This window comes from Cibotium barometz, chromosome 4, assembly GCF_041138505.1.
Source record: "Cibotium barometz isolate CiBa-2024 chromosome 4, ASM4113850v1, whole genome shotgun sequence".
NCBI classification, from domain to species: domain Eukaryota; kingdom Viridiplantae; phylum Streptophyta; class Polypodiopsida; order Cyatheales; family Cibotiaceae; genus Cibotium; species Cibotium barometz.
In genome coordinates, this window is record NC_141049.1 from 9,575,573 (window position 1) to 9,600,171 (window position 24,599).

General features: G+C 40.3%; 1 protein-coding gene across 1 annotated transcript; it reads left to right on the forward strand.

Annotated features, from left to right (window-relative positions):
* Positions 1 to 19,734: 19,734 nt before the first annotated feature.
* On the forward strand, positions 19,735 to 23,993 carry LOC147638883 (uncharacterized). Its single transcript, XM_086785307.1, has 3 exons — positions 19,735 to 21,696; positions 21,912 to 22,582; positions 22,699 to 23,993. The coding sequence occupies exons 1-3, from the start codon at positions 20,624 to 20,626 to the stop codon at positions 23,715 to 23,717; spliced, it is 2,763 nt and encodes a 920-aa protein (XP_086641433.1). The 5' UTR covers positions 19,735 to 20,623; the 3' UTR covers positions 23,718 to 23,993.
* Positions 23,994 to 24,599: the final 606 nt, after the last annotated feature.

Below are 24,599 nucleotides of genomic sequence, written 5' to 3' on the forward strand. Positions count from 1 at the left end.
TTAAAAAAATGGTATGCGAAAGCAAGAACGTATCCTTCCATCACAAGGTCATTTCTAATTTACTAGTGGCTCAAGCCACATATGCTTGTGTGACCAACCTTACACTATCACAAAAAAATAAAACTTGCACAAGAGAATTGAAAAACCTTAATAAGACAGTGAGGCAAAAAAATTGAAATTGTAAACCCTTCAATTCTCTCTTCTTGTTCCGGCCTGCATCCTAAAATTAGCAATTGAACAAAACACACATATTAACCAAAAATTAGCTCTGAACAAAATACAACTATTAACAAAAGAGTAGCTTTTATACATTTGTACAACTCAAAAATATAACCAGAAACAACATTATTGAACACAACTTTAACCACATATAACTTCAATATAATTTAAAACTAAATCATAACTTGTAATCAAAATAACATACTTATTTCACCCAAATAACACAACAATAACATCATAAATGAGAAATAATATTATTGAACATAACATATAGACTTCAATATATCCTAAAACTAAATCATAACTATTAATCAACAATTATATTTCACACACTTCTTTCACTCAAAAAATCACTAATAAACAATCTAAATAGTATCCTTAAACTCAACTATTATCTGCTATTTTACACATGACTAAATCATATTTAGAACAATAAGATGGTCAAAATAGAAAAGAAAATAAAATAACTGAGAATATTAAATCATAACAAAACAATCTAAATAGCAAAGAAATAACATCATTAAACTCAACTATTATCTTCTATTTCACACATGAGTAAATCACATTTAGAATAACAAGATTAACATTAATAGAAAAGAAAACATAATAACTCAGACAAAATTAAACCATAACAAAACAACATAACAAATAACAGTAATGATCATACCTCCATTGCTCTCTTATTCTTGATTCTTTTGCTGAACAGAAATAGCCACAAAATAGCCTTCGCCATCGAATGGGGACATAACATATTATTGAACATAACATAACATATAGACTTCAGTATATCCTAAAACTAAATCATAACTATTAATCAACAATTATATTTCACACACTTCTTTCACTCAAAAAATCACTAATAAACAATCTAAATAACACAGAAATAGCATCCTTAAACTCAACTATTATCTACTACTTTACACATGACTAAATCACATTTCGAACAATAAGATGGTCAAAATAGAAAAGAAAACAAAATAACTCAGACAATATTAAATCATAACAAAACAATCCAAATAGCACAAAAAAAGCATCATTAAACTCAACTATTATCTTCTATTTCACACATAACTAAATTACATTTAGAATAACAAGATTAACATTAATAGAAAAGAAAACGTAATAATGCAGACAAAATTAAACCATAGCAAAACAACATAACAGATATAACAGTACTGATCATACCTCCATTGCTCTCTTGTTCTTGATTCTTTTGCATGAACAAAAAAGATGATTGAAGAGGAAGATGAATATGTGGTTCCAACTAAATGGCATCCAATAATCAACCTACCCTTCAATTTCTCTGCTATAGAGTTAATTTTCATCATTTTTCATTAAGTATACAGAGGTTTATGAATATTTTCTTCATTTAGAGACTTCTCTACATTTTTTAGAATAAGAAAAGTAGGGTTTTCAGTTTAGGGCGATTTTAGTTTGCTTTGATTTTTCACTTTCCCTCCTTTGTACAGAGAAAATTCAAATCTGTGTTTGTTTTCTTTAGTAGCTATGCTCAAGAGCTTTCTTTCCCTCCTAAACCACATTAATGAGTTTAGATATTCTCAATCATGGGGTTTCTTCTCTTTCCATACTCAAAAGCTCCTACTCCTATTGATCCTTCCTACCACTCTCATCAGCACAGGATCCCAGTCCCATGAGCTACAATGAGACAGAAAAAGACAAACCACTAGAAGCGAAAGAGAGAACACCAACCCCCAATAGATCAACACCCATGGCCAAGATACCCATTTAGGTGTCTTGACAAAGATGTTATAGCTACATGTGCATTACCATTGAAATACATCATCTCCAAACACAAGCAATTTCCATGCCAGTTACCTCCTTATCCCTCTAGAATTCCCCCCTTGCCACTTGCTTGCTAACACTATTTTTTTACTAACCCCTCATCAACACCACCACCTACCACTTGGATACTTGTCATTAAGTATTATGTGCTAGTCTACTCCTTCAAGTACCGTGACTCCTTTCAGGAGGATGTCTAGCCGCAAAAAGAAAAAAGAAAAAAAAGAGAGTACTACTAGGTACATACAGGAAAGCAATATTCATAAAGAGCCCATACAACTAGCCGGATAATCGCCAGTACTCCACTAACTTCATTTCCAAAGAGACAAGAGAACCAACCAAGTGCGACACTTCCCAGCATGCCTCGACAACTTCTTACCGCGACGATCACGAGGACACAATCGATTTTAGGAAGGGAAGTATGTTAACTACTTATGGTTAACACATTTTTATGGCAACTATGTTCGCACACTTATGTAATAGGTGCTCGCACTATATTATAAATTCCATCATTTGATGAGGGAAATACAGTAAAGATGCTCCCAAATCTTGAGCCTCGAAGGACAAATAAGTGGATCTCGGTTAGTTGGCCAAACTATAAAGAAAAGCATTGTAAATATGTTTTGGGCACCTCAGGTCACTTACTCTCAGGAAGCCTAGTTGGAAAAGGCTTGGAACTATAAAATCCAATTTCTCTTGTTTGTAAGTCATTCTCCCATTCATGCAATAGAAGTGCAATAGAAGTGGAGTGTTCTCTCTCCCTCACTCTTTCAACTCTAATCTAGCATGTGTGGTATGCTTAGGGTTTGGGTTTGGGTTTGGGTTTGGGTGTTTCTCTTGTTTGTAAGTCATTCTCCCATTTATGCAATAGAAGTGGAGTGTTCTCTCTCCCTCTCTTGCAACTCTAATCTAGCATGTGTGGTATGCTTAGGGTTAGGGTTTGGGTGTGATTAGTCCTAATCGCTCGTTCTCTCTTGCTTCTCCTCTCCCTCTTGCTTGAGTGATTAGGCTATCATCATGATTGTCTTCCATGGAGATCCCACATGATCTTTACAGAGGTTGCACCACCCGTAGGATTAGGAACTGCCTCGGTGTGTGACAACGAGTGCAAGAGGATCGTAATGATGAGCAGACATCCACATGCAACGGTGGAGCTTTTGAGCATAGCTTGAGCTTGGCGGATCGGCAATTTAAGGGCAAAGCAGTTGATGCTACATGTTTGGTAGTCCCCCCACATGTAGCATCAAGAGGGACATGTTGAGAAGCATACTAGCTCCTAGGTGATGCAAGACAAATGGAAAAAATATCCACATCCCAGAGCATGTCCACCAGTACTATCAATGTCCTCGATACAGAGAGCAGAGCAGGCATCACGGAGGAATGGTGGTGCATCCTAAGGGAGAGGTCATGGAAAAACCTTGCTACATGTGGGGGGGACCACCCCCACATGCTTGCAAAGTTTGGTCATGATCGGAGCATCTTTGGGTTAGTATTTAGCACCCAGTGGGGATTTTTCAAGTCTCTTGGTGCCTAAGAGGCCATGGAAAATCCGGGTCTTTCCGATACCATTATACCCAAACATGCTCCAATGGGGACCAAACTTTGCAAGTACGTGGGGGAGGCCCACCCCACATGCTTGCAAAGTTTGGTCATGATTGGAGCATGTTTGGGTTAGTAATTAACGCCCAGTGTGGATTTTTCAAGTCTCCTGATGCTTAAGAGGCCATGGAAAATCCGGGTCTTCCCTATACCATCGTACCCAAACATGCCCCGATGGTGGGGACAAAACTTTGCAAGCATGTGGGGAGGGACCCACCTCCACATGCTTGGAAAGTTTGGTCATAATCGTAGCATGTTTGGGTATGAAGGTATGGGGAAGACCCGGATTTTCCATGGCCTCTTAAGCACCAAGAGACTTAAAAAATCTGCACCGGGCGCTAATTACTAACCCAAACATGCTCCGATTGTGACCAAACTTTGCAAGCACGTGGGGGTGGGAGAGACTTGAAAAATCCACACTAACCGAAACATACTCTGATTGTGACCAGACTTTGCAAGCATGTGGCCTTTGGTCCCCCCACATGCTTGCAAAGTTTGGTCTCCACCATCGGAGCATGTTTGGGTATGGGGAAGACCCGGATTTTCCATGGCCTCTTAAGCAAGAGACTTGAAAAATCCACCACACTGGGCACTAATTACTAACCCAAACATGCCTTGATTGTGACAAAACTTTCCAAGCATGTGGGGATGGGTCTCTCCCACATGCTTGCAAAGTTTGGTACCCATCAGAGCATGTTTGCATATGATGGTATGGGGAAGACGTGGATTTTCCATGGCCTCTTAAGCACCAAGAGACTTGAAAAATCCCCACCGGGCACTAATTACTAACCCAAACATGCTCTGATGGGGACCAAACTTTGCAAGCATGTGGGGGGGGCACCCCCACATGCTTGCAAAGTTTGGTGATTTTCAACAAACAATATGATAGCCAGTGTTAAAAAACCAAAAAACCATGAACATCAACTAAAATGCAATGATCCTCAATAATGAGAAAACTCATAATGATAAAAACATCAACTAAGTACATTAGAATGTGAGCTAACACAGCACTCTGGGTTTAGCCACTAACTCAAAAGATCAAGGCATAATGAAAATGAGCTACCCCAGCTATTATGACGTTAGTCACTCCCAATAAATCTAAGTACAATGTAAGTGAGCTAACCCAGCTAGTCTGAGTTTAGTCACTATCAAGATAGAGATCTAGTCAACAGCATCCTCTCTAGCTCTCAAACTGCTCTAGAATGCTCTCATGATCATCCACTCAAAGCTGAAAATGAGGGCGAGAACTATGTTTTTGGCTCTATACTCGATCAAGAGTGAGCCTGGTAGCAACCACTAGATGAATCAAAACAAAACCCATGATCATCCATTGTATCCTGGTCAAGGATGCACTTTGGCCTAGTGCAACTCATCATATAGTAGTCTACTCCCTCGCTATTGCCCTCACCGGAAATAACAACAAATACATCACCCTCTTGTAGAAAATATGTCAAGTCAACATAGCTAGCCATGAACGCAGGACCTGTGTGCTCATCGGACAACACTGGATGTGAAGGATGCTCAGGGGAGAGGAATGTCTATATCCATGCATCGGCCCATCCTCTCGAGGCACAATCCATACATACTCCACATAAGCATGTAAACCGTTGTGTGTAAATCGTGGGGGCCGCCATGCACATGCTCCTGATGGAATGTAAGCCCAAGGTGCCAGATACTGTGTCATGGGAGGCTCTACGGTCAATCATACCACCATCCACATGCCAAAAACATATCCTAACAATACGAGCATCACGTTTGGGATACGATGATGATGCACTCCCACACAAATGTTGGGAGCACCACTCGACTATGTGGCCCGCATCTCTAAACCGCTCAGCATCCTGTCGCAGTTGATGATGCCTCAGGGCACGTTTCACACACGCACCCACACCATCATGCTCTCCCTTCCCATGACCAGTCTCAAAGAATGACCAAATCACTGGGATACTAGACTGCACATGCCACCTATAAATCCATAAAACAAAGTCTTAGTTATTGTTTTCTTTAAGATGTTCTAGTGTTTAATTGCGAATATAAGAGAACCATAAGTAGTACCTATAGAACTAACAGAATTGTCGTGTGACGACTTGAACTGTGCGCCACAACCATCTGACCAACCCCATCATTGGCCACGTGTGATCCCACAATCTCGTAAAAAATCATTATGATGGAGACAAAAACATTGTTGCACAAAATGTGCATCATGTGAACGATCACTGATATAGAGATGATACTCTCGAATAATGACACGAGCCTCGGGGGTACTCGCTATCCCATCTACATGGGCCTCTCCATGTTGATAGCTAATGTGGACCATAATAGCAACCTGGGGAGGTAAGCAAGAGAGACGATTAGGACACAAAAAATCAAATAAGTAATATAGCTCAAACACAAAACAAATATTATGAAATATAACCATTACCTGCTCCAGGAAGTAATACTCAGATCGTATCTCGTGAAAAGGTGTGAAGGTGTGGTTCTCTGCAAAATTAATCACAGAGACGACCACACCAATAGGAAACTCTGCCAGGCATGCTCGAAACTGACGATCCTACCACTTGGCACAATGACTGTGCCGTATATAGGGGTAGATCTGCTCCCTAAATGTGGCTGTGAAGTGACAACATGGTGTATGTTTGTCCACGAGCTGCAACTTCCTGGACTGCCCCCACCACTCTGGAGCTGGTGTGTTACATACTCCATAACATTGCCATGGCACTATCTCTTGGTCACTTGCATCAAGATCTACCATCTGTAGATGTGCAAGTGATGTGCAGTTTCTCTCCACACAAGGCATCCTCCGTGCGTGCACACAAAAGAGAGTGGATGAAATCACAAGGACTACGAGGCAACTCTCTATGCCCACTAAGGGAATGGAACACATCATAAAAAATTTTGAACTCAACATGGTAGCGACAACAACATGTGTCACGCTAATGTGAGTACCTCACCAACCAAGGCTTACACCCCTCAAATGACCTTTGCCCAATTTTAAGCTCTGGATACGATGCCACAAACTGAGAATACAACTCTGTTTGGGTCATTTCAAGAAATAGGAACGACGAACACTTTGTAGCACCACCATGCCAGCTCTCCTCTCTCTTCGACCTCCAATGTCAAAAAGCGCCCTGCAATTGGCCATGTTGGGTAGATCGATCAAAGCATCAAGCACGCATGCCTGTGAGGTCTTTGAAATAGGAATGGAAGATTGCATGGGCACGACAATGTGCCCCTCACTTTGATAGTTCTTTCCTATCCACACTATGGGCACCCAAAGGAGGGGGTGGGTTCTTTGTGGAAGAGAAGGGGGCTCAGGAAGGGTGAGTTCATATGGATTATCTAAACTAAGGGGTAGTGGGGGTAGAGGGAGAGGAAGTGGAAGAGGAGGAGCAAGGCTTGGACCATCGCCAAAATGGAAGGTGTTGCTCATTTGACGTGCTCTCCACTCTCTCTTTCTCCTACCCTTTTTCTCTCCTCCTCTTGAACTCGGTGGATGGGAGGAAGTCTAGTCCTATCACATTTTCGACTCCTACGACTTTGAGAACCCATTCTCAAGGAAGCTAAGAGAGTAAAAATTATGAAGGCTCAATGATAGGATAGTACTAGAGATAAGTGTGGGATAGTACTAGAGATGTGTGATTATATAGGAAAAATAGGTTATCCACTTCAAATCTCATTGGATTTCCTATCTAAGATTGATTGGATAATTAAGATAAACATAAAGATAAACTATTATCTACTTAAAAATTAATATTATTAATAATATTTATTAACAAGTCTAAATATTTATCATTACTAGATATATAAATATATCTTTTGTTTTATAATTATATAATTATATTTTCTTCTATAATGTATTTTTTTAAATTTTATTCAAAGGTTTATCCTACACATAAATATTTTTAAGAAATATGAAATTTAAAAAATTATTATTTTTAAATTAAATAACATGAACTTTAAAAATAGTATTATTTATCTAATTTCAAAATATACTCCTTTAAAATTAGTGATTTTAAATTCTTTATATTAATAAGTTATATATATTTTATTATTTAAAATTTTATATTTTATTTCTCTAAATTACTAGATTAACTTTTTCAAAAATATGTTTTTGAAAAAAAAATGGGGAGGTAGGAAGGAGGTGCCACATGTCACATGCGTGCATGACACATGGTATTTTCTTGACATGTGGCACTATTATGGTTGATGTAGCAATTCCATGATGTGGCATGCCATGTTACCAAGTGCGAGGTGGCATGCAAAGGTGGCATTATTGATGACTAGGATGATAAGGTGGGGAGTCAACTAGGTTGACCATGTTGACATGGAGGGTGGAGGTGGCAAGGTGAGGTGGCAAGGTGCTTATGTGGATCCTCTCGAAGCTGATGTGGACATAAAGTGGCATGCATATATAAGATTTGTGCCTACCGAAGCCTCACACATGGAATGATATCTAGACTTTGAAGTTTACCAAGCCTATATTTCCAAACCTAACTGGGATTGGTCTTAGACTTGAAAAGGGGAGAGTGAACACAATATGGGGATTTTTTACTTGGGAGGATTGAAAATGGACCTTCCCATACTCAAATTAAGCCAATTTTTTTAAAATAAATTCATGGCAACAAGTATATTGATCCATACAGTTTTTAGGTTGAAAGATTCAATATTTGATTTTCTAGAATTAAATTACAATTGATTTAATGGGCCTCTAACAGTCATAACAAATTTTCCAAAGTAAATCTACAAAAATCTAACCGTTAGATTAGTAATTTTACCTTATACCCACATTCTACTAATCTTTCCCAATCTAATTATCACTAGATCCATACAAATTGAGCATTTTAAATGGTAGATGTGGTGGGAGGACAAAATAGTTAGTTTTTAAATAATTCTAATGCCTTTTAAATAATATAAAAAATAGTATAACACATCAAAAACTACTCGATAAATCAAGTAAAGCTATATGTTATTTGAATTTGTGATATGCAAAGTAGGAACATCATATGAGTAATAATGTAAAAGTTATAGGCAATTTACTCACATTCAGTGTACTTGTCTAAACCTCCAACAGGGCCTGTATACAATTTTGGTTCCCAAAGAAAAGGAGATTTGCAATTATTGGATATTCGATCAGATTATAGTTTTAGGTGCCCAATTTTGCATATGATGTTTCATTAGAAGACCTTGAAGTGAAACTCCTTTGGCTAACTAGGAGAGATTGGCTATTCTTCTTGAAAAAATGCATGTTTTCAGGCTAAAGCCAAGGGTGCCCACTAAGTGAAACTAGATAACCTCATCTTGCAACCACCCCATACAAGCATAGGAAAACTTGGTGTGAGCAAGTACAATTCTGTACACTTGGGGAGTGTTAGAGTTTAGATGTTTTTCACACAGAATAATTGCACAATTACTTAATCATATGTTAGGAATTTTAAATATGGTCCAATTATGTTGGGATATTTAAATATGGTTCCTTAATCATATGTTTGTACATTTACATATGGCCCAATTTTGTTAAAATAATTCCAAGCTAGTTTTGCATATTATTCAACATATAAGAAGGATCACAACTTTGTGAGGTTACGAGGTGGGATTAATTCAATTCTTCCAATTGTGACCTTGTTTAATTTTTGTACTCTAGCCATCTTTTCTACAATAATGCAGCTATTTTGTGTCGTCTTCAATATTATCAATACTTTGTCAATTGTTTAAATTGTATTTGTGAAATCCATTGTTTATTTTAGTAATTACGTCATTCAAATTAAGCCATGAATTTAATCTTGTAAGTAGACCAAATTCAAATGTTTGCTAGTAATATGCTTAGACTATGTAAACTCTAAAGTACCTTTATGTAACATTAGGTTTAAAAAAAGGGCCATATAAGAAAGTATTAAAAAAAATAATGGTCCAGCTGATAAGAGATTTAGATTCAAGATCCATGTACCATGGATGTTTTTGAATCTTCTACCACCAACTATGATGAGGTAAAGTTTCTCAAATAATATATTGAGAGGTTTATATTAAAATATTAGGAAGTAGTGGTAACTGTGCCTTATACTCCTCATAAGGTTATTTAACCATAAAAAGTTCTATCTTCGTACTATTTGTTTCCCCCCTTTATATCTTTCCTCTTTTTCCTTTCCCCCCTCCTCTACCTCCCTTCTTCCTACTCCTAATTTAACTCTACCATAGCTTTTTCTCAAATAATATATTGAGAGGTTTATATTAAAATATTAGGAAGTAGTGGTAACTGTGCCTTATACTCCTCATAAGGTTATTTAACCATAAAAAGTTCTATCTTCATACTATTTGTTTCCCCCCTTTATATATTTCCTCTTTTTCCTTTCTCCCCTCCTCTGCCTCCCTTCTTCCTACTCCTAATTTAACTCTACCATAGCTTTTTCTTTTCTCATTCTTTTGTTAGGAAAGCATTCACAGGTATGTTTATTAGCCTGCTAGCCTTCAAGTCTTTATGATTCTAAGTTTTTATTACACCTTGTTGATGTTTATATCATTATTTGATTAGTTTTAATACGTTTTATGTTGTAGGTTTAAGCTTTCTATTTTGAAGTTTTGGTACTCAAAGTTTTTCAGAGTAGGTAATAATAACGCTTTAGGTTTTTAATTAATTTTAGACCTTAGATTTGGAGGTTAAACTTTCATGATGTTTGTAGAAATTTTTTAAGAGTAGGTAATAATCAATCTTTAGTTTTTTAATTAAGTTTAGACTTTAGATTTGGAGGTTAATCTTTCATCATGTTTGTAGGATTTTTTTCGAGTTAACACTATATTGGGGAATATGGGAATTTCCCACAAGTTTGGGACACGTGGTCAAAAGTTTGGATTAACCATAACTTGAACACCACTAATCCAAAATGAGCGCTTTATAGCTCTTTAGATTCCATTTTTCAAGCGCTTTCCAATGATAGGTCATATGATAGGGTTTTGAGAAACTTACAAACATGTTATCCATGTCCCCTTTTTTAAGTATTCAAAAATGGGAATTGGGAAATTTCCAAATTCACTAATATGGTGTTAGTTGGTAATAAGCAATCTTAAGCTTTTTTTTTGGTCTACCAGTTCTACTTTTTTTGGTGATCTTCCATGATGTTCAAGGATTTTCATGGCTATTGATAGGTTTTTTAAGGATTTTCTTAATCTATCAACATTCTCTAGAAGGTAACACATTTTACATTCTACTTATTCTTTAATTCTTAGTCTTATGTTTACTATAGTGTTCATTATATGTATATTTGTTTATAGATGGGAAACAAGATCTAAATTGTTTTCCTTAAGTTGTACATGCAAATGACAAAAAGACAAAGTAGTAGTCCAAATCAGAATAGAGGATGAGGAAAGATGGATTAATGACACTAATTTGGATGGGTATTAATGTGCCCCAATAGTCAGGTTTTTTAAAAGTTAAAACAAAGGATAAAAGGGATTGGACAAAGTGTTGGAAAGGTACAATAATAAACTTTAGAAGCAAAAATATTGCTAGGAGTACAATAATGGAAATATTAATCTAACATGTGTATATGTACAAATAAACCTCCATGCATCCAAATAATCGAATTGCAAAACATAAGCCTAATGATGGTAAGAAGCTGACTTTCTAAATAATTAGCATATTGTTTTTATATTTAAATTTTTAAAATATCTGGTATATCTTTTAGTATTATATCCATTAACGATTGGCAATCTATAAAGTGCTTAAATGGAAAGCTAACTACTTTTCATACTCAAATTGGAACTTTGAGAGATAGCTTCTTAGCTTATTCTCCCTTAGCATGATGAAATTGGAACTTTGCTATATGAGGGAGAGAATGATGGCTTCTTAGCATTACAATGTATATTTTTCTATGATTTCTTGTACATTCTGCCATCAAGAAATATTAAGTATGGTTCCTTGTAGGCCATATCACTCCCATTACAATTAAGTCTCCAATGGCCACAACCTACTATTCTTTATTTTACAATAAAAAAAGTCATGCCTGGCTACTACATCCAACAAGGAATCTATGAATGGTAGCAGGAACGGATCCAACATGGTGGAGGCGTTCACGTTGTGGTAGTCAGATATGTAGACCCTCAACTTCCCGTTCTTCTTCGGGACGATGACTAATGGTGAAAGCCATTCCTCCATGTCAACTAGATAGATGAACCCAACTCTTTGCAGCTTGTCAATCTCCTCCTTAACTTGTTTTTCATAGTTGGGGCTCATTCTGTATCTGCTCTGTCGGCAGTGCTCTATCTGTTGGAAATAAGTGCACACTAGGTGTACTATTTCTCTAGTCTAGTTTCAGCTGAGTCTTTGTGTTGAGTCTAGTGCCATGTGGTACCTCTACATTTATCCCATAAGTGAGTCTACTCAATCTTGTACTTCTCACCTATAAATTGTAGGTGTCACATCAATAATCTATCAATCTTGTGTCTTGTCTACACTCATCTCAAGGTAACTCTTTGTCTTTCATTTTTGTTCTTGTTTCATTTCTAGTCTGCTCTTGCTTTCATATTTTCTACATGGTATCAGAGCCATGGTTTTAGGGTTTCCCTGTTTTTCCTTTGAGCTTTCGCCATTCTCTCCAAGCTGTCCCACTCAATTCAGCGTAGCCCTGTGTTGCCTGCCATATCTTCAGGCCACCATCTCCCTAGCTGCGCTCAGCTTTTAGGACCAGCCTATTCACATTTTGAACAGGCCCGCCGGCCTGAACTTTCTGTCCGCCCATTTTCTTGCTGTTCGCCCTGTTCCGGCCTGTTTTCCAGTAGCTGCTCTGCGGACTCCTGTATGTGTTCAGGCTTATACAGCTCGTTTTCGTGGAGCTGCTTCTCCTCTCCTTTGGCTGCCTTCTTCATCGACTCAAGGGTGCGCTGCTTCTCCTCTCCTTTGGCTGCCTTCTTCATCGACTCAAGGGTGCGCATCATCTAGAGGCAGCTGCAGATCGACTTTCCTTCTGTTAACGAGCTATTTGCTGCATTCAGTTCTGCCATCGCTTCCTCTTGAAGAGTCTACAAGGTACTGTGCATTGTCTCCTTCAGTTTGCTGGTCAGTCCTTTTCTTATCCTCATATCTGCAAACTGCTAGTTCCTCATGCTTCGATGGGCTGTCACATGCTATGGCCTTGACAAGTGGTGAGAGAGCCGGCTTCTAAAAACAGTTTGGATCTTTTCTTTCATTTCTGCAATCTTGTAAGGGAATAGACACTGCCCTTGCATTTTAGCAAGAGGTAAGACCTTCCCACATGGCCTCTTCTACTCATTCTCTCATGTCTATCGACAAATTCAATGGGTCCAACTTTCATACTTGGCAAATCAAAATCAAGTGCCATCTTATGAAAGAAAGTCTTTGGGACGTTGTTCACCATGCTGCTCCTGAAGATTCCGACATTGAGCAAGTTATCACTTATGCTCCCACTGCCAAGAATGACAAAGCCTACGCTATCATCTTGCTCGGTCTTGGAGATGATTACATTCATCACATCTCCGACATACAGTCTGCTTCTCGAGCATGGATCACTTTGGATACCCTTTTTGGACCCCGCTCTAAAAACTCTAAGATTGCACTTATGATCTCATTCTTTGATCTATATATGCAGGAGGGAGCTACTATAGCCTCTCATGTCAATTATTTTCGCAGTCTTATGGTTCAGCTTGCATCGGTGAAGTCCCCCATCTCCGAAGATATTGCTATTACTGTGCTTCTCAAAAGCTTACCTGACACCTATGCTACTCTTGTCACTACCTTTAAGTATCACAATAATCCTACTCTTGAAGGTATCATCAATGCTCTCCAAGAAGAGGAAAGAACAAAACAACAAAAGGTAACTGACACTGCATTTTTAGCAAAAAAAGGAGGTTCTAAGGTAAGAAAGCCTTGCACCCATTGTGGAAAAACTAATCATATGGAGAAGGACTGCTTCAAGGCTCATCCATGCACCATTTGTGGTCGTGATAATCACCGGGAGAAGGACTGCTACTCTAAAACCTCTACATCAGCCCCTGCATCTACCTCAGCCCATGTTGCTGCAGCATCTTCATCAGCAGATCTTGCTGTTCATTCCTCACATGATGAGGAGTGGGCTTTCTGATTACTTCACCTTTCTTGTCTACCACTTTGACCACCGATGATGTAGGTCAAGGGGTTCTAGTGTCTTACTCATTATGCTTTTTGACCTCTCTCTTGTCCCTACCCAAGAGGCAGAGATTGCCCTTGAGGAGGGGATGTCTTCAAGGTCCATCTGTTTGTCTACAGTCAGTCTTCTGTCTATCTAGTCTTCTTGTCTGTCTGTCTATTTGTCTATCAATCTGACTGTGTCTTGTTTTAGATCCATCTTGTCCCTATCCTTGTGAACCCATATGAGGATATCACTTGAGGAGGGGTGTCTCAGGATCTTTGTCTGTCATGTCTTCTGTCTTGTCTCTCAGTCTATCAGTCTTTATGTCTGTCTTCTAGTCTTGTCCATCTTGTCTTCTAGCTTGTCTCTCAATCCTTGTCTAGTCTCTCTGTCTTGGTCTTATCTTTTGTCATGTCATAGTCTTGTCTTTTTGTCTTCCTCCTAGTGTCCACTTAAGGAGGGTGTTGGAAATAAGTGCACACTAGGTGTACTATTTCTCTAGTCTAGTTTCAGCTGAGTCTTTGTGTCTTGAGTCTAGTGCCATGTGGTACCTCTACATTTATCCCATAAGTGAGTCTACTCAATCTTGTACTTCTCACCTATAAATTGTAGGTGTCACATCAATAATCTATCAATCTTGTGTCTTGTCTACACTCATCTCAAGGTAACTCTTTGTCTTTCATTTTTGTTCTTGTTTCATTTCTAGTCTGCTCTTGCTTTCATATTTTCTACACTATCTCGGCAGATAGGAGCTACATCCTATTTTAATTTGATCTTATGTTGGTAGAAGCTAGGATCCCCTTCATGTCTAAGTAATTCCAAGCAAACACATCTTTTTAGGACTTTAGCAAATCTAGTAGCCTTCCTCTAAATCCTGATTCAACTGGGCACTGATTCTGACTGTTTTTAGTTCTTGGTCATCCCTTGGGTTCACTTCTCCTAGTTCATCTTCCTGGACTCTGATGTTTAGCTTCTTGAGTTGGGCTTCCTCTTGCTTGAGGGCCATCATTGCTTTTTCCTACTCGGCCTCCTGCAGTTCTGCCACACTGTCGTGCCACACTGTCCTGAGTGTCCTCCTCCTCTTCCTTTGCACTTTCTTCATCCTCTGATCTTAATGATAACTTCCAGAACAGATGTGTCACAGTCCTGGACTGTTTCCACATTCCTACATTCTACTACTAGGTTTTCCGGTTCCTTAAAGGGCATCTGCACCAGTTTCTCATTTGGCACTATGGCGGCTTGAAGGAGATTTTGCATGTTACTGGGAACTAAATTCAGCATTTGGTCCAGTGTGATGTTCAATTTCATCTTGCTAAGATCCTCCCACAAGTCATATTCCTTCATGGAGTAGCTGCTTTTCTACTTGTCTAGTTGGCATGCCTTGGTTTCTGTACATCCTTCCTTCTTCCTCTTTTGCTTCTGTTTCCTTTTCATGACTTCCCCTTTTTAGTTTTCCTATCTGGATTCCTTCCAAATATCCTTCCATTTCTTCTCTTGAGACGCTTCTACTGCTCTGGGCTGCTGTAATTGGCTCCAATTGGAACTTTGGCATCAGCTTCTTTCTTGTGCCAATTTCTTCTCTTTTCTTGACTAGGTTCTTCCTGTCTAGATTTTGCTCAAGATGCTCTCCCAAGGGCAGGATTTCTCACATTGTCCCCTCACCATCCCTTGTGCGCTCTGCACTAACTATTTGATTTGTTCATAGACTCTCTGCCTACTGTGCCCTGTGCCCACTGTTTTAGCTTCTGTTTCTATTTCGACTCGGCATTCCTTCTTGTCAGCGTCTTGACAAGTCCTTGTGATCTTGTCACAACCATCACATCTAGTGGCTTTTCTTGTTCCTTTCCTGCCCCATGGTCCACTTTTACCATGTTCATAGCTGCACAGCTCCTGTCAGGTTCGCGTCCCTTTGCGGCCTCGCCTCTTACAGTTTCTGCCTCATGGCGCTAAAATATGGAGCAGTCATTTTGTCTATATCCTAGACCAATGTAGTACAAACAAGCTCCCCTTGGTCCAAATATACCACCTCCTCTTCCAGACGATCTGTTGACTCGAGGTCTTGTGGTGACCTAGTTGATGGCTGGGGCTTGTTGTTTTGCTACCTTTCCATCACCCTCAGATTCCTATTCCGAGTACTATAGAAACACGTTTTTGCAATGTGATTTTTCCTCCCACAGATAGTGTATATCTGTCTAGTGTTCCTTAACTGGCACTCCTCCTTTGTGTGACCTTGATCGTTGCACCTTGTGCACCAGATGTCTAGTCTAAGTCTCCTATGTGTCCTCCGGGAATCTTGGCTAGGGCGGCCTTTAGTCCTTCCTCAACATTTAGTGCCTGCTTCCTGCCTTTCTTTTTTGGGGGGGGGGGGCTTCCTCTCTTCGGCATCCGACTCCTGACTGGACTCCAATTCTGAGGTGTCTTCTCCAAAATTTGATTCTAAAGTTTCTTCCTCCTTCTTCTTTCTTTTGTCCTTCTTCTTCTTCTTAAGGTCTTTGCTTGTTTGTTCGAGGATACATTTTGATTGGACTAGATGTTGTGCCCAAGAGATGTTTTTGATGTGAACCTACATCCCTTCAGCTTTGGTAGCTCCTGCCACCACTTGTTCAAAGGTGAGGGCATCCAAGTCATATGAGGCTACCCACTATCTGGAGCTTTTCCCTTAATCCTATCATGAACCACTAGCTCAACGTGGGGAGCAGGTTGGTTGGGCTAATCTAGATGCATTAGCATTGTACAGAATTCAGCTGCATAGTCTTCTATTAGCCTCTTCTTCTAAATTAATGGTCTTGTCTTTCTCGAACCTTTCAGGAAGGCTTTCTTCAATTCTTCAAATGTCTGGAAGTGCTCCAGACCATATTGTGCATATACCAGCTAGCTTGCCACCCAATGTTGTCACAAAATACTATGTCTTTTACGGTAAATAAGCTCTAGTGGCCAGGAATGTGGTTTCAAAGGCAAAGATGTGGGCGTTTGGATCCTCCTCGCTCTTGCCTTGAATTTAGGATATTTGGGAGACATCCTTCCCACGACTTCTGGTTCTTCTTCTTCTTGAGATTCTTGCCTCCTGCTTGGTGGCTCCTGGTGATCTCCTTCTTGATTTCTTCTTGGTTCCTGAATTTGTCTTTCCAGCTGGCGTGGAATCCCTTCTATGAGTCTTCTTGGACGATGCAGTTATCCTTCCTATTATGCAGCTTTAGCTTGTCTGCGAGGGCAGCGGTGCCGCATTGCTAAGTTTAAGCTACCTTCATTCGCCATGCATACTCCATTGTACTCTTATGACTCTCTCTCTTGAACATTCCTAACACGAGTGTGTGCGCACTCCCTTTCCCGATTTATTTCACTAGCTTCACTCTCTTGACTAACAAAACTGACCTAGAACTAATCTCTATTTTCCTACTCCCCTACCTGGTGTACCAATTCCCTAGCATGATCGCCACAAAAGTGTCAGTGTCTGGTCAGATCCCGGCACTTACGTGGTTTCACACCACCTAGTCAGCTCCGGAGGAGTAGAGACTAATGCAACTACACCTAATGCAATAAGCTAACATTAGGACGTTGAGCTACTATCTGCCTAAGTGCGGGGAGATGAAGCATGAATGCAAGCAAGTTAGTTCCTATGGCTATCCAGATTCCAGACAGTCTTCCACATTCAGTCAGAAATGACTTAACACAAGACTGCACACCAAATAGATGGAGATGAATAGATAGAAAGCAACAGTAAGACGGGGCCCAATCCACTCTTGAGTATCACACTACAATGCCTTAGAGGAACTTTGCTCACATGAACTGTTCACTCAACTCTCCTGTGTCCCTAGGAGTGTTGTTCTCCAACATTCTTTGCATCTTCTAATTTGGTTTCTTAAGAACATGCACCCTCTCACTTATTTCGACATTCCGTACTTCCACAGTATGCATTGCACCCTGTAAACTTTCACATTCCTCCTCTTTCTCAATCAGTGATTTTGAGGGTTATGTTATCATTACTTCCTTACTCGTCAACATAGTTTGGGTTGATTTGTAAACATAATGTGCTTGGTTGGAAAGCTTTCTTATATAACCTAAGAGACCTACATAACCATCACATACATTCTTGATAAAGGAGGTTAATCCTGAAAATAAAGGAGGCTATTCATTATTGATTGTTGCACCAAGGTAACCTCTTATACATAGGTGCTTACTCAACATCAAGTTGAAGGTGAATGTCTCTTTTTTTACTTTGTGTATCCTATAATTTTATTAAAATCATTGATAAACATTAGTTTCATAACAACGTTGACTCAAAATTAGGTATAATCAAAACCATTGAAGTTTAAAAGTATTTAATGTTTATCTTAAAACATTGATAAAAGTATTAATAATATATATCATTAAACAAAATATTTTAATAAATCCTTCAAATAAACATAACATTCGAATCTATAAAATACAGAATATTGACCTCCATATCTTTATTCTTCTATGAGCTTGTAGTGTGATAGGAAAGATCAATGAAGAGTAAGATGGTTTTTTGGTTTCAACTCTGTGGCACCAGTAAACCAACACACTCTTCATCTTTAATCCTTTTTTCTGACCCTAACCTCTATTGCAAACGGGAACATCTATCATTAATGTGAGAATGGAGGGAAAAGAGAGAGAGCTACCCACAGAGAAAGGAGGGGAACTAAAAATCCACACTATGAAGTCAACAATATTTTAAAACACAAAACAAAAATATCAGATTATTGGAAATAAACATTGCAATTAAAGAACATGCATAGAATTGCTCAAACTAACAAAAATTCAAAATACTAAGGTAGATTATATAAATTGTTCAAATACGGCACATTTAAGGTAGTTAGAATGTTAGAATGTTAGTAGCATCAAATACGGCACATTTAAGGTAGTTAGAATGTTAGTAGCATCAGATAGTAGATTTCATGCCATACTTGGTCAGGGTGCATGATAACAAAAAAATATTCGATGAATCTGTTATAATATTAGTAAAACGTGGTCCTAGAGAGTGTACAAAATAGAGTGAGAGTCAATATCTTAATATTATATTTTTTCTCTTTCTTATCTACGTGGAAGAGAGAGAAAGCTCTTAGACGACCCTTTTTGGTGAAAATTTTACCGAATGTTTGACAAGCTATTCCATGAAATTAAATTCTGTTTCAAATGTAGTTGGGGTATACCATGCTTTGGAAGCTGTATGCCATGCTTTGGAAGCCATACTCCATGCCGTGAGATAGAAGTTTGTTTTACCATTCTTAATTCAAACTTAGAACTTGGCCTTCGTGCCATTGCTATAGAAGTTAGTGTCCACATTTGTCTTGTTAAAGTATGTGGCTTGTTTTAAGTTGTGATGGGGGATACTAGGAGAAGGACATATTTGCAATGCTTTGGGAATTTAATAGGAGATGGAGAGGTGTGTGAGTGCACTATATGTAATGCCTTGGAACTTTAATTCTTTGTTTCTTTGAGGTTGTGTAAAGTTAGTCCTTTGTTTCTCCAAGATTGTGTGAAGTAGAGATCAAGGAAGGGTGGGGGTGGAGCCATTAGGTGTAAGTAGATTCCTTAATGTGTTCTGAGGGACTATTCATTGGGAGCATCTACCACCATGATGTGCTCAAGGCTCAAGCTTGAGGATACCTAAATAGTGCAAAGTTATTAACAAAAAGCCTAAGTTAACTTATTTAACAGTCATTAATGAATGCAAGTAAACTAAGTGAATGGAAGTCAACTCATTTAATATTCATTAATGAATCAAAGTCAACTCATTTAACTTAATGAACGATGTAAACTTTTTTAAGAAGGCAGGGTTAAGTTATGTTACGTTAAAGATTTTGCAGAGGTGGTGCGTGAGCACGTCGTAACCGACTCTCTCGCGCGCATCAAAGATTCAAAGCCCTATTCTTGACACGCACACGCACATACATATTACACGCACGCACGCACGCGCACACACACACACACACTCTCTCCCTCTGGACGTGCAGATCCGTGCCCAAAATCCATGTTTTCGCGCATTGCACGCACTCATTCTTCCTCCGCCTTTTTCCCACCATATGTTTTCTCTTGTTTTGCTTGCAGAGCTGGAATTTCTTTCTCGACTCCCCAGCAGCCCAGCTCCAGCTTGCCAAGTTCCAACACATCGGGGTACCTCCTCGTGCATTGCACCGTAGTGGGTTTGTCGGTGGGTGTGTGTAAAAGACTTCACCGCCCAATCATCTCTAGTTTCTTAGCTGCAAATCAAACACATTTGTATGTGTGTGTGTGTGTGTGTGTGTGTGTGTGTGAGTGAGAGAGAGAGAGAGAGAGAGAGAGAGAAACCGATCCCCCCCTTGCCCCTTCTAACTGCTTCCCCCCTCCCAAAGCTTTCTAACTCCTAAAAACTGCCCCCATGCCCCCCTCCATATATGCTCCTATTCGCCTCTTTACCCATCATCATTAACAAGAAACCCCTTTGTGGGTTTTCTCTCAAGTGCTTCTGCCCACTCACCCACCTGTGTGAGCTCTCCCAACATCATCATTTCCAAAACTTTCCTGCTATCATTTTTGGCCATACTTTTCTATGGGCATCAGCTTTGACTAGATGCTTCATCCTTCTCTTAATCACCTAAATTCTTCTTTTGGGTTTTGCAATCTAATCATACAGTCTAATTACAAGCTCCACCATTGCTCTCTTGAACCCAAGCAAGGAGAAGAAGATGCGGAAGAAGGTAAGATGAAGCAGTTCATCACTCATTTAGCAGCTGCTTAAGCCCACATTAGAAGCGTCTGCAACTGCTAAACCAAGGCTACAACGAAGTGGTGAAGAGTGTCTTGTGAAGATCCCTTTGTTTCCTATCCCTGCAAGCCTTGGTCCGCATCACTCAGCCCACTTTAGAAAGGCCTCATTATTAATTAAATCAATGGGTGTAACCACAGCCACGAAGAATGGGGAATATGTGGACAACGTGGTCTCTGAACTGGTTGGCAAAAACCGCAAGAACAACAAGAACACCCGTGTGGTTGCCAGCCTCACTTGCCTACAATTCGGGTTTGCAGTGTATGCAACATTCCTACTCTACTTCATGAGCCCAACCGTTGATGTGATGACAGATTCTGATAGATCATGGGCCTCTCACATTGCCAAGCAATGGAAGGGATTCATGTCGTACCCGGTCTACCGTCGTCAGCTCGTCGAGCTGTCCAAAGACGAGGCATACCCTGCACCCCATGCTGTTACATGTGAATACGAGCAAATACAATTTGAGCAGAAGAAATCCAATGACACCAAGATTCTGACCTTGAAGAGGGATCTTTTCGGTGATATAATGCAGTTCCAGCAACAGACAAGGGGGTGTGAGACCCTAAATGAGCTCAGGGCCCTCCCTTCTGCCTGGGCCAGCCAGGAGAGACAACCAAAGATCACAGTCATCCTCAACCATTTCAAAAGGAAGACACTTTGTGCTCAATTGGATGCCCTGATGGAGCAAACTGTGGCTGTCCACAAGGTATGGGTCCTTGCTTTCGGAAGCCCCAATGAAGAGTCCTTCCGGCAGATCATCGAGATGTACAATGACTCTCGCATTAGTTTTGTGAGCTCTACACATGACTTCAAGTACTATGGAAGGTTCCAGATTGCACTGCAAGCAGAAGGGGATTATGTCTACATCCTAGATGACGATATGATCCCTGGGAAGAGAATGCTGGAAATCCTCTCTCATATTGCAGGTACTGAGAAGTATGGCAATGCTGTCCTAGGCAGCATAGGAAGGATCTTGCCATTCAGGCAGAAGGACTACAGCTTCCCAAGCTATAGGAAATTCGGTTCTAAAGAGGCAGGCATTTATTTGCCAGACCCTGCATATGACATTATTGTAGACAAGATTGTGCAGGTGGACTTCTTGTCAAGCTCCTGGTTTCTTTCTGTGGAGCTCGTGAAGACAGTGTTCATTGAAACGCCTTTCACATTTGCAACAGGAGAGGATCTCCACTTAAGGTACACTCGATATTTATATGGATGGCACCATCTTAATGTTTGCTTATAAATCTTCCCATGAATGTTCTGTGTTGATAAGCTTATTGTCTAATGCTGTGCATGCGTGCGCGTGCGCATGTGTGTGTGTGTGTGTGTGTGGGCAGCGGGAGTTGTTTTTGCATTGACATTATGTTTATGAATTTGATGATCCATGTGTTAACCCTGGTGGCGGCCAGTTACCAGCTTCAGAAGTACAGAGATGCGGGCTCTTTTGTAGTGCCCATCAATCCAAAAGACAAGGACACATGGGGAGACAGTGAGCACAGACTAGCCCAGATCTCAGAAACAACTGTGATCTTCAAAGATGTTGTGCAGGTGAGAGATGATCAATGGTGGAGAACCTTTTCCAGAGGCTATGTCACACAATGGGCCTCCATGCATCCTCAACAAGTGGATGCTCTCATATATGCCCACTCTCTACAAGATGTTGCCGACCTTGCTCCCCTCATCCAACGCTTCCGTGTGACTCCCCAAAAGAAAGCTTTCATGATAGTCCCAGGGGGTTCTCTCTGTCCCTGTGAAGAGGCTGCCATCAAGCTAGGCTGGACAGCTAGCGCTTGCCATGAACGCCGCTTCAAGATCTTCGACCTCGAAATCGGGAACATTGCAAGGTCCTTGGTTTCTGACATCTCTCTCATGCAAGAGGTGTACGGTGCAATCAAAGGACTTATGAGGATCCATTCTCCTGCTTTACTTGTGGCTGTTGGGGATGTACAGGCAAGTGTGAGGGATGCCTTGGCTATGGCTGTGTCGAGACACGGCAGGAACACATCTCTGGTCTTGCTTCCTCGTAATGCAATCGCTCACTCTGTGTGGATGGCCAGCCTACGTCTACAGTCACTGCAGGGTAAGCTCTTAATCAAAGTATAAAGAATTTCCTTGCATGTATGCTCAACTTATGTGCCTTGGGTTAACACATCCAACAGCAAAGATTTTAACATTTCTGGCACTTCTAACTTGCAGCATGGGGAAAAATGAGAATCTCTGTGAACATCATCACCCAGAACAGGGCAAAGTCTCTTGAAAGACTGCTCAACTCACTATCAAACGCATATTATCTAGGGGATCAAATCACACTCTCCTTCAATATGGACAGCAAAGTAGATGATGAGACCCTCATGGTGGTGAACAACTTCCCATGGCCTCATGGCACGAAGCTTGTACGCCGGCGCATCATCCAAGGGGGGCTCATCCGAGCAGTAAGCGAGAGCTGGTATCCGGCTTCAGATGATGATTTCGGGCTGCTTCTGGAAGACGACATAGAAGTCTCCCCCTTCTACTACATGTGGCTTAAGTATGCATTGCTGGCTTATAACTATGACCCATTCGTCTCTCTGCCTGAGCTGAGTGCCATAGCCTTGTACACCCCGAGGCTAGTCGAGGTAGTTAAGGAAAGACCCAAATGGAATGCCACGGATTTCTTCAAAACTATGCATCCCAACATGCCGTACCTCCATCAACTGCCTTGTAGCTGGGGGTCACTCTTCTTCCCAAAGCAGTGGAGAGAGTTTTACATGTACATGGGCATGCGGTTCACAGAGGATGCAAAGCAAAACCCTGTGCAGATTCCCAAGTCGAGAACCAATGGATGGCAAGCTTCTTGGAAGAAATTCTTGATAGACATGATGTATTTGAGAGGGTATGTGGCTCTGTATCCCAATTTCCCCCAGCAGGCCAGCTTCTCTACTAACCATATGGAGCCTGGGGCTCATATCAATGCATCTGGTAATGTGTTGAAGCATAAGAAGGAGGATTTTGAGGTGCCATTGCTGCAGGAGGACTTCTGGGCGATGCTCCCTCAACAGAAACTGCCTCCGGCTAACCGCTTGCCAGTGCTCAACCTCTTCAACCAGGCTGCAAGCCTGAAGGGCCTGAAGGGAGCTGGTGCTAAGCTCAAACAAGATGTGCTCAGCTGCGAAGATGGAGAGGTTGTGGCCGTCCACCAAATCACAGGCACCCCATCACATTGCTCCAAGTTCTGATATACCAAAATTCTTCCCCCGGCCAACCTCAAGAAGGAACCCAGACAATATATATATCCTCTCTTTTATCATGCTTCATGTCCCTCCCTCCCTCCCTCTCTCATTACTTGAAAATACCTGCTTGCTTCCAGGCCTCCTCTCCCACTTTCACATAAGATTTAAACTGCTCCATACACAGGCCAGGTGGTCCAACAATGGCAATGGCCTGCAAACTTTAAAACCCCCCCATGCATTCTTTCAAAGTTGAATCTTAAAAGATTACTTGTCATCAATTACAGAGGGTCTTTTAAAGTGAGAACTAATTGTCATTTTCTTTAAAACAGCAACTAGTGATTCGTTTTGATGAGTAGCCTACCAAAAGATCTTTAAAATTTAAGGCATATTATATTTTAGTTAAATTTGAGCTCAAAAAGCTTGCAAATTCTAGAAAAAAAACCTACATAAATGTCAAGTTATTAAGTTTCAAACCTGAGGTTATTAAGTTTCAAACCTGAGGTTATGGGTTCAAACCTTGCTAGTTACCCCGAATTATGCTACCTTGTAATGTTGCCCGTGGGTGTGTGTAGGGTGTGGTGTTTGTAAAAGGGCATGCGGGGCCTTGAGAGGAGTCCTCTCGTCAACTAGGAATTAGTTGTGCAAAATTTTAAAAAAAGTTTCATGATTTGTTAATAAAAAGGTTTTGTTGTGACAACGTCTTCATTGGCACTTCATGCAACTTTAACAAGAGGCCAAACACCAAGTGCCCATATAGTTGAGCAAGGAGTGGACCCACCCCTTTTAGCACATATTTATCCCTTTTGTTACCTTTTAGCATGTCTTTAACCCTTTGTTTTTGTTCAACCTTAATTGCCTAATCACAAGTTACCTCGTAGGCTTTAGACT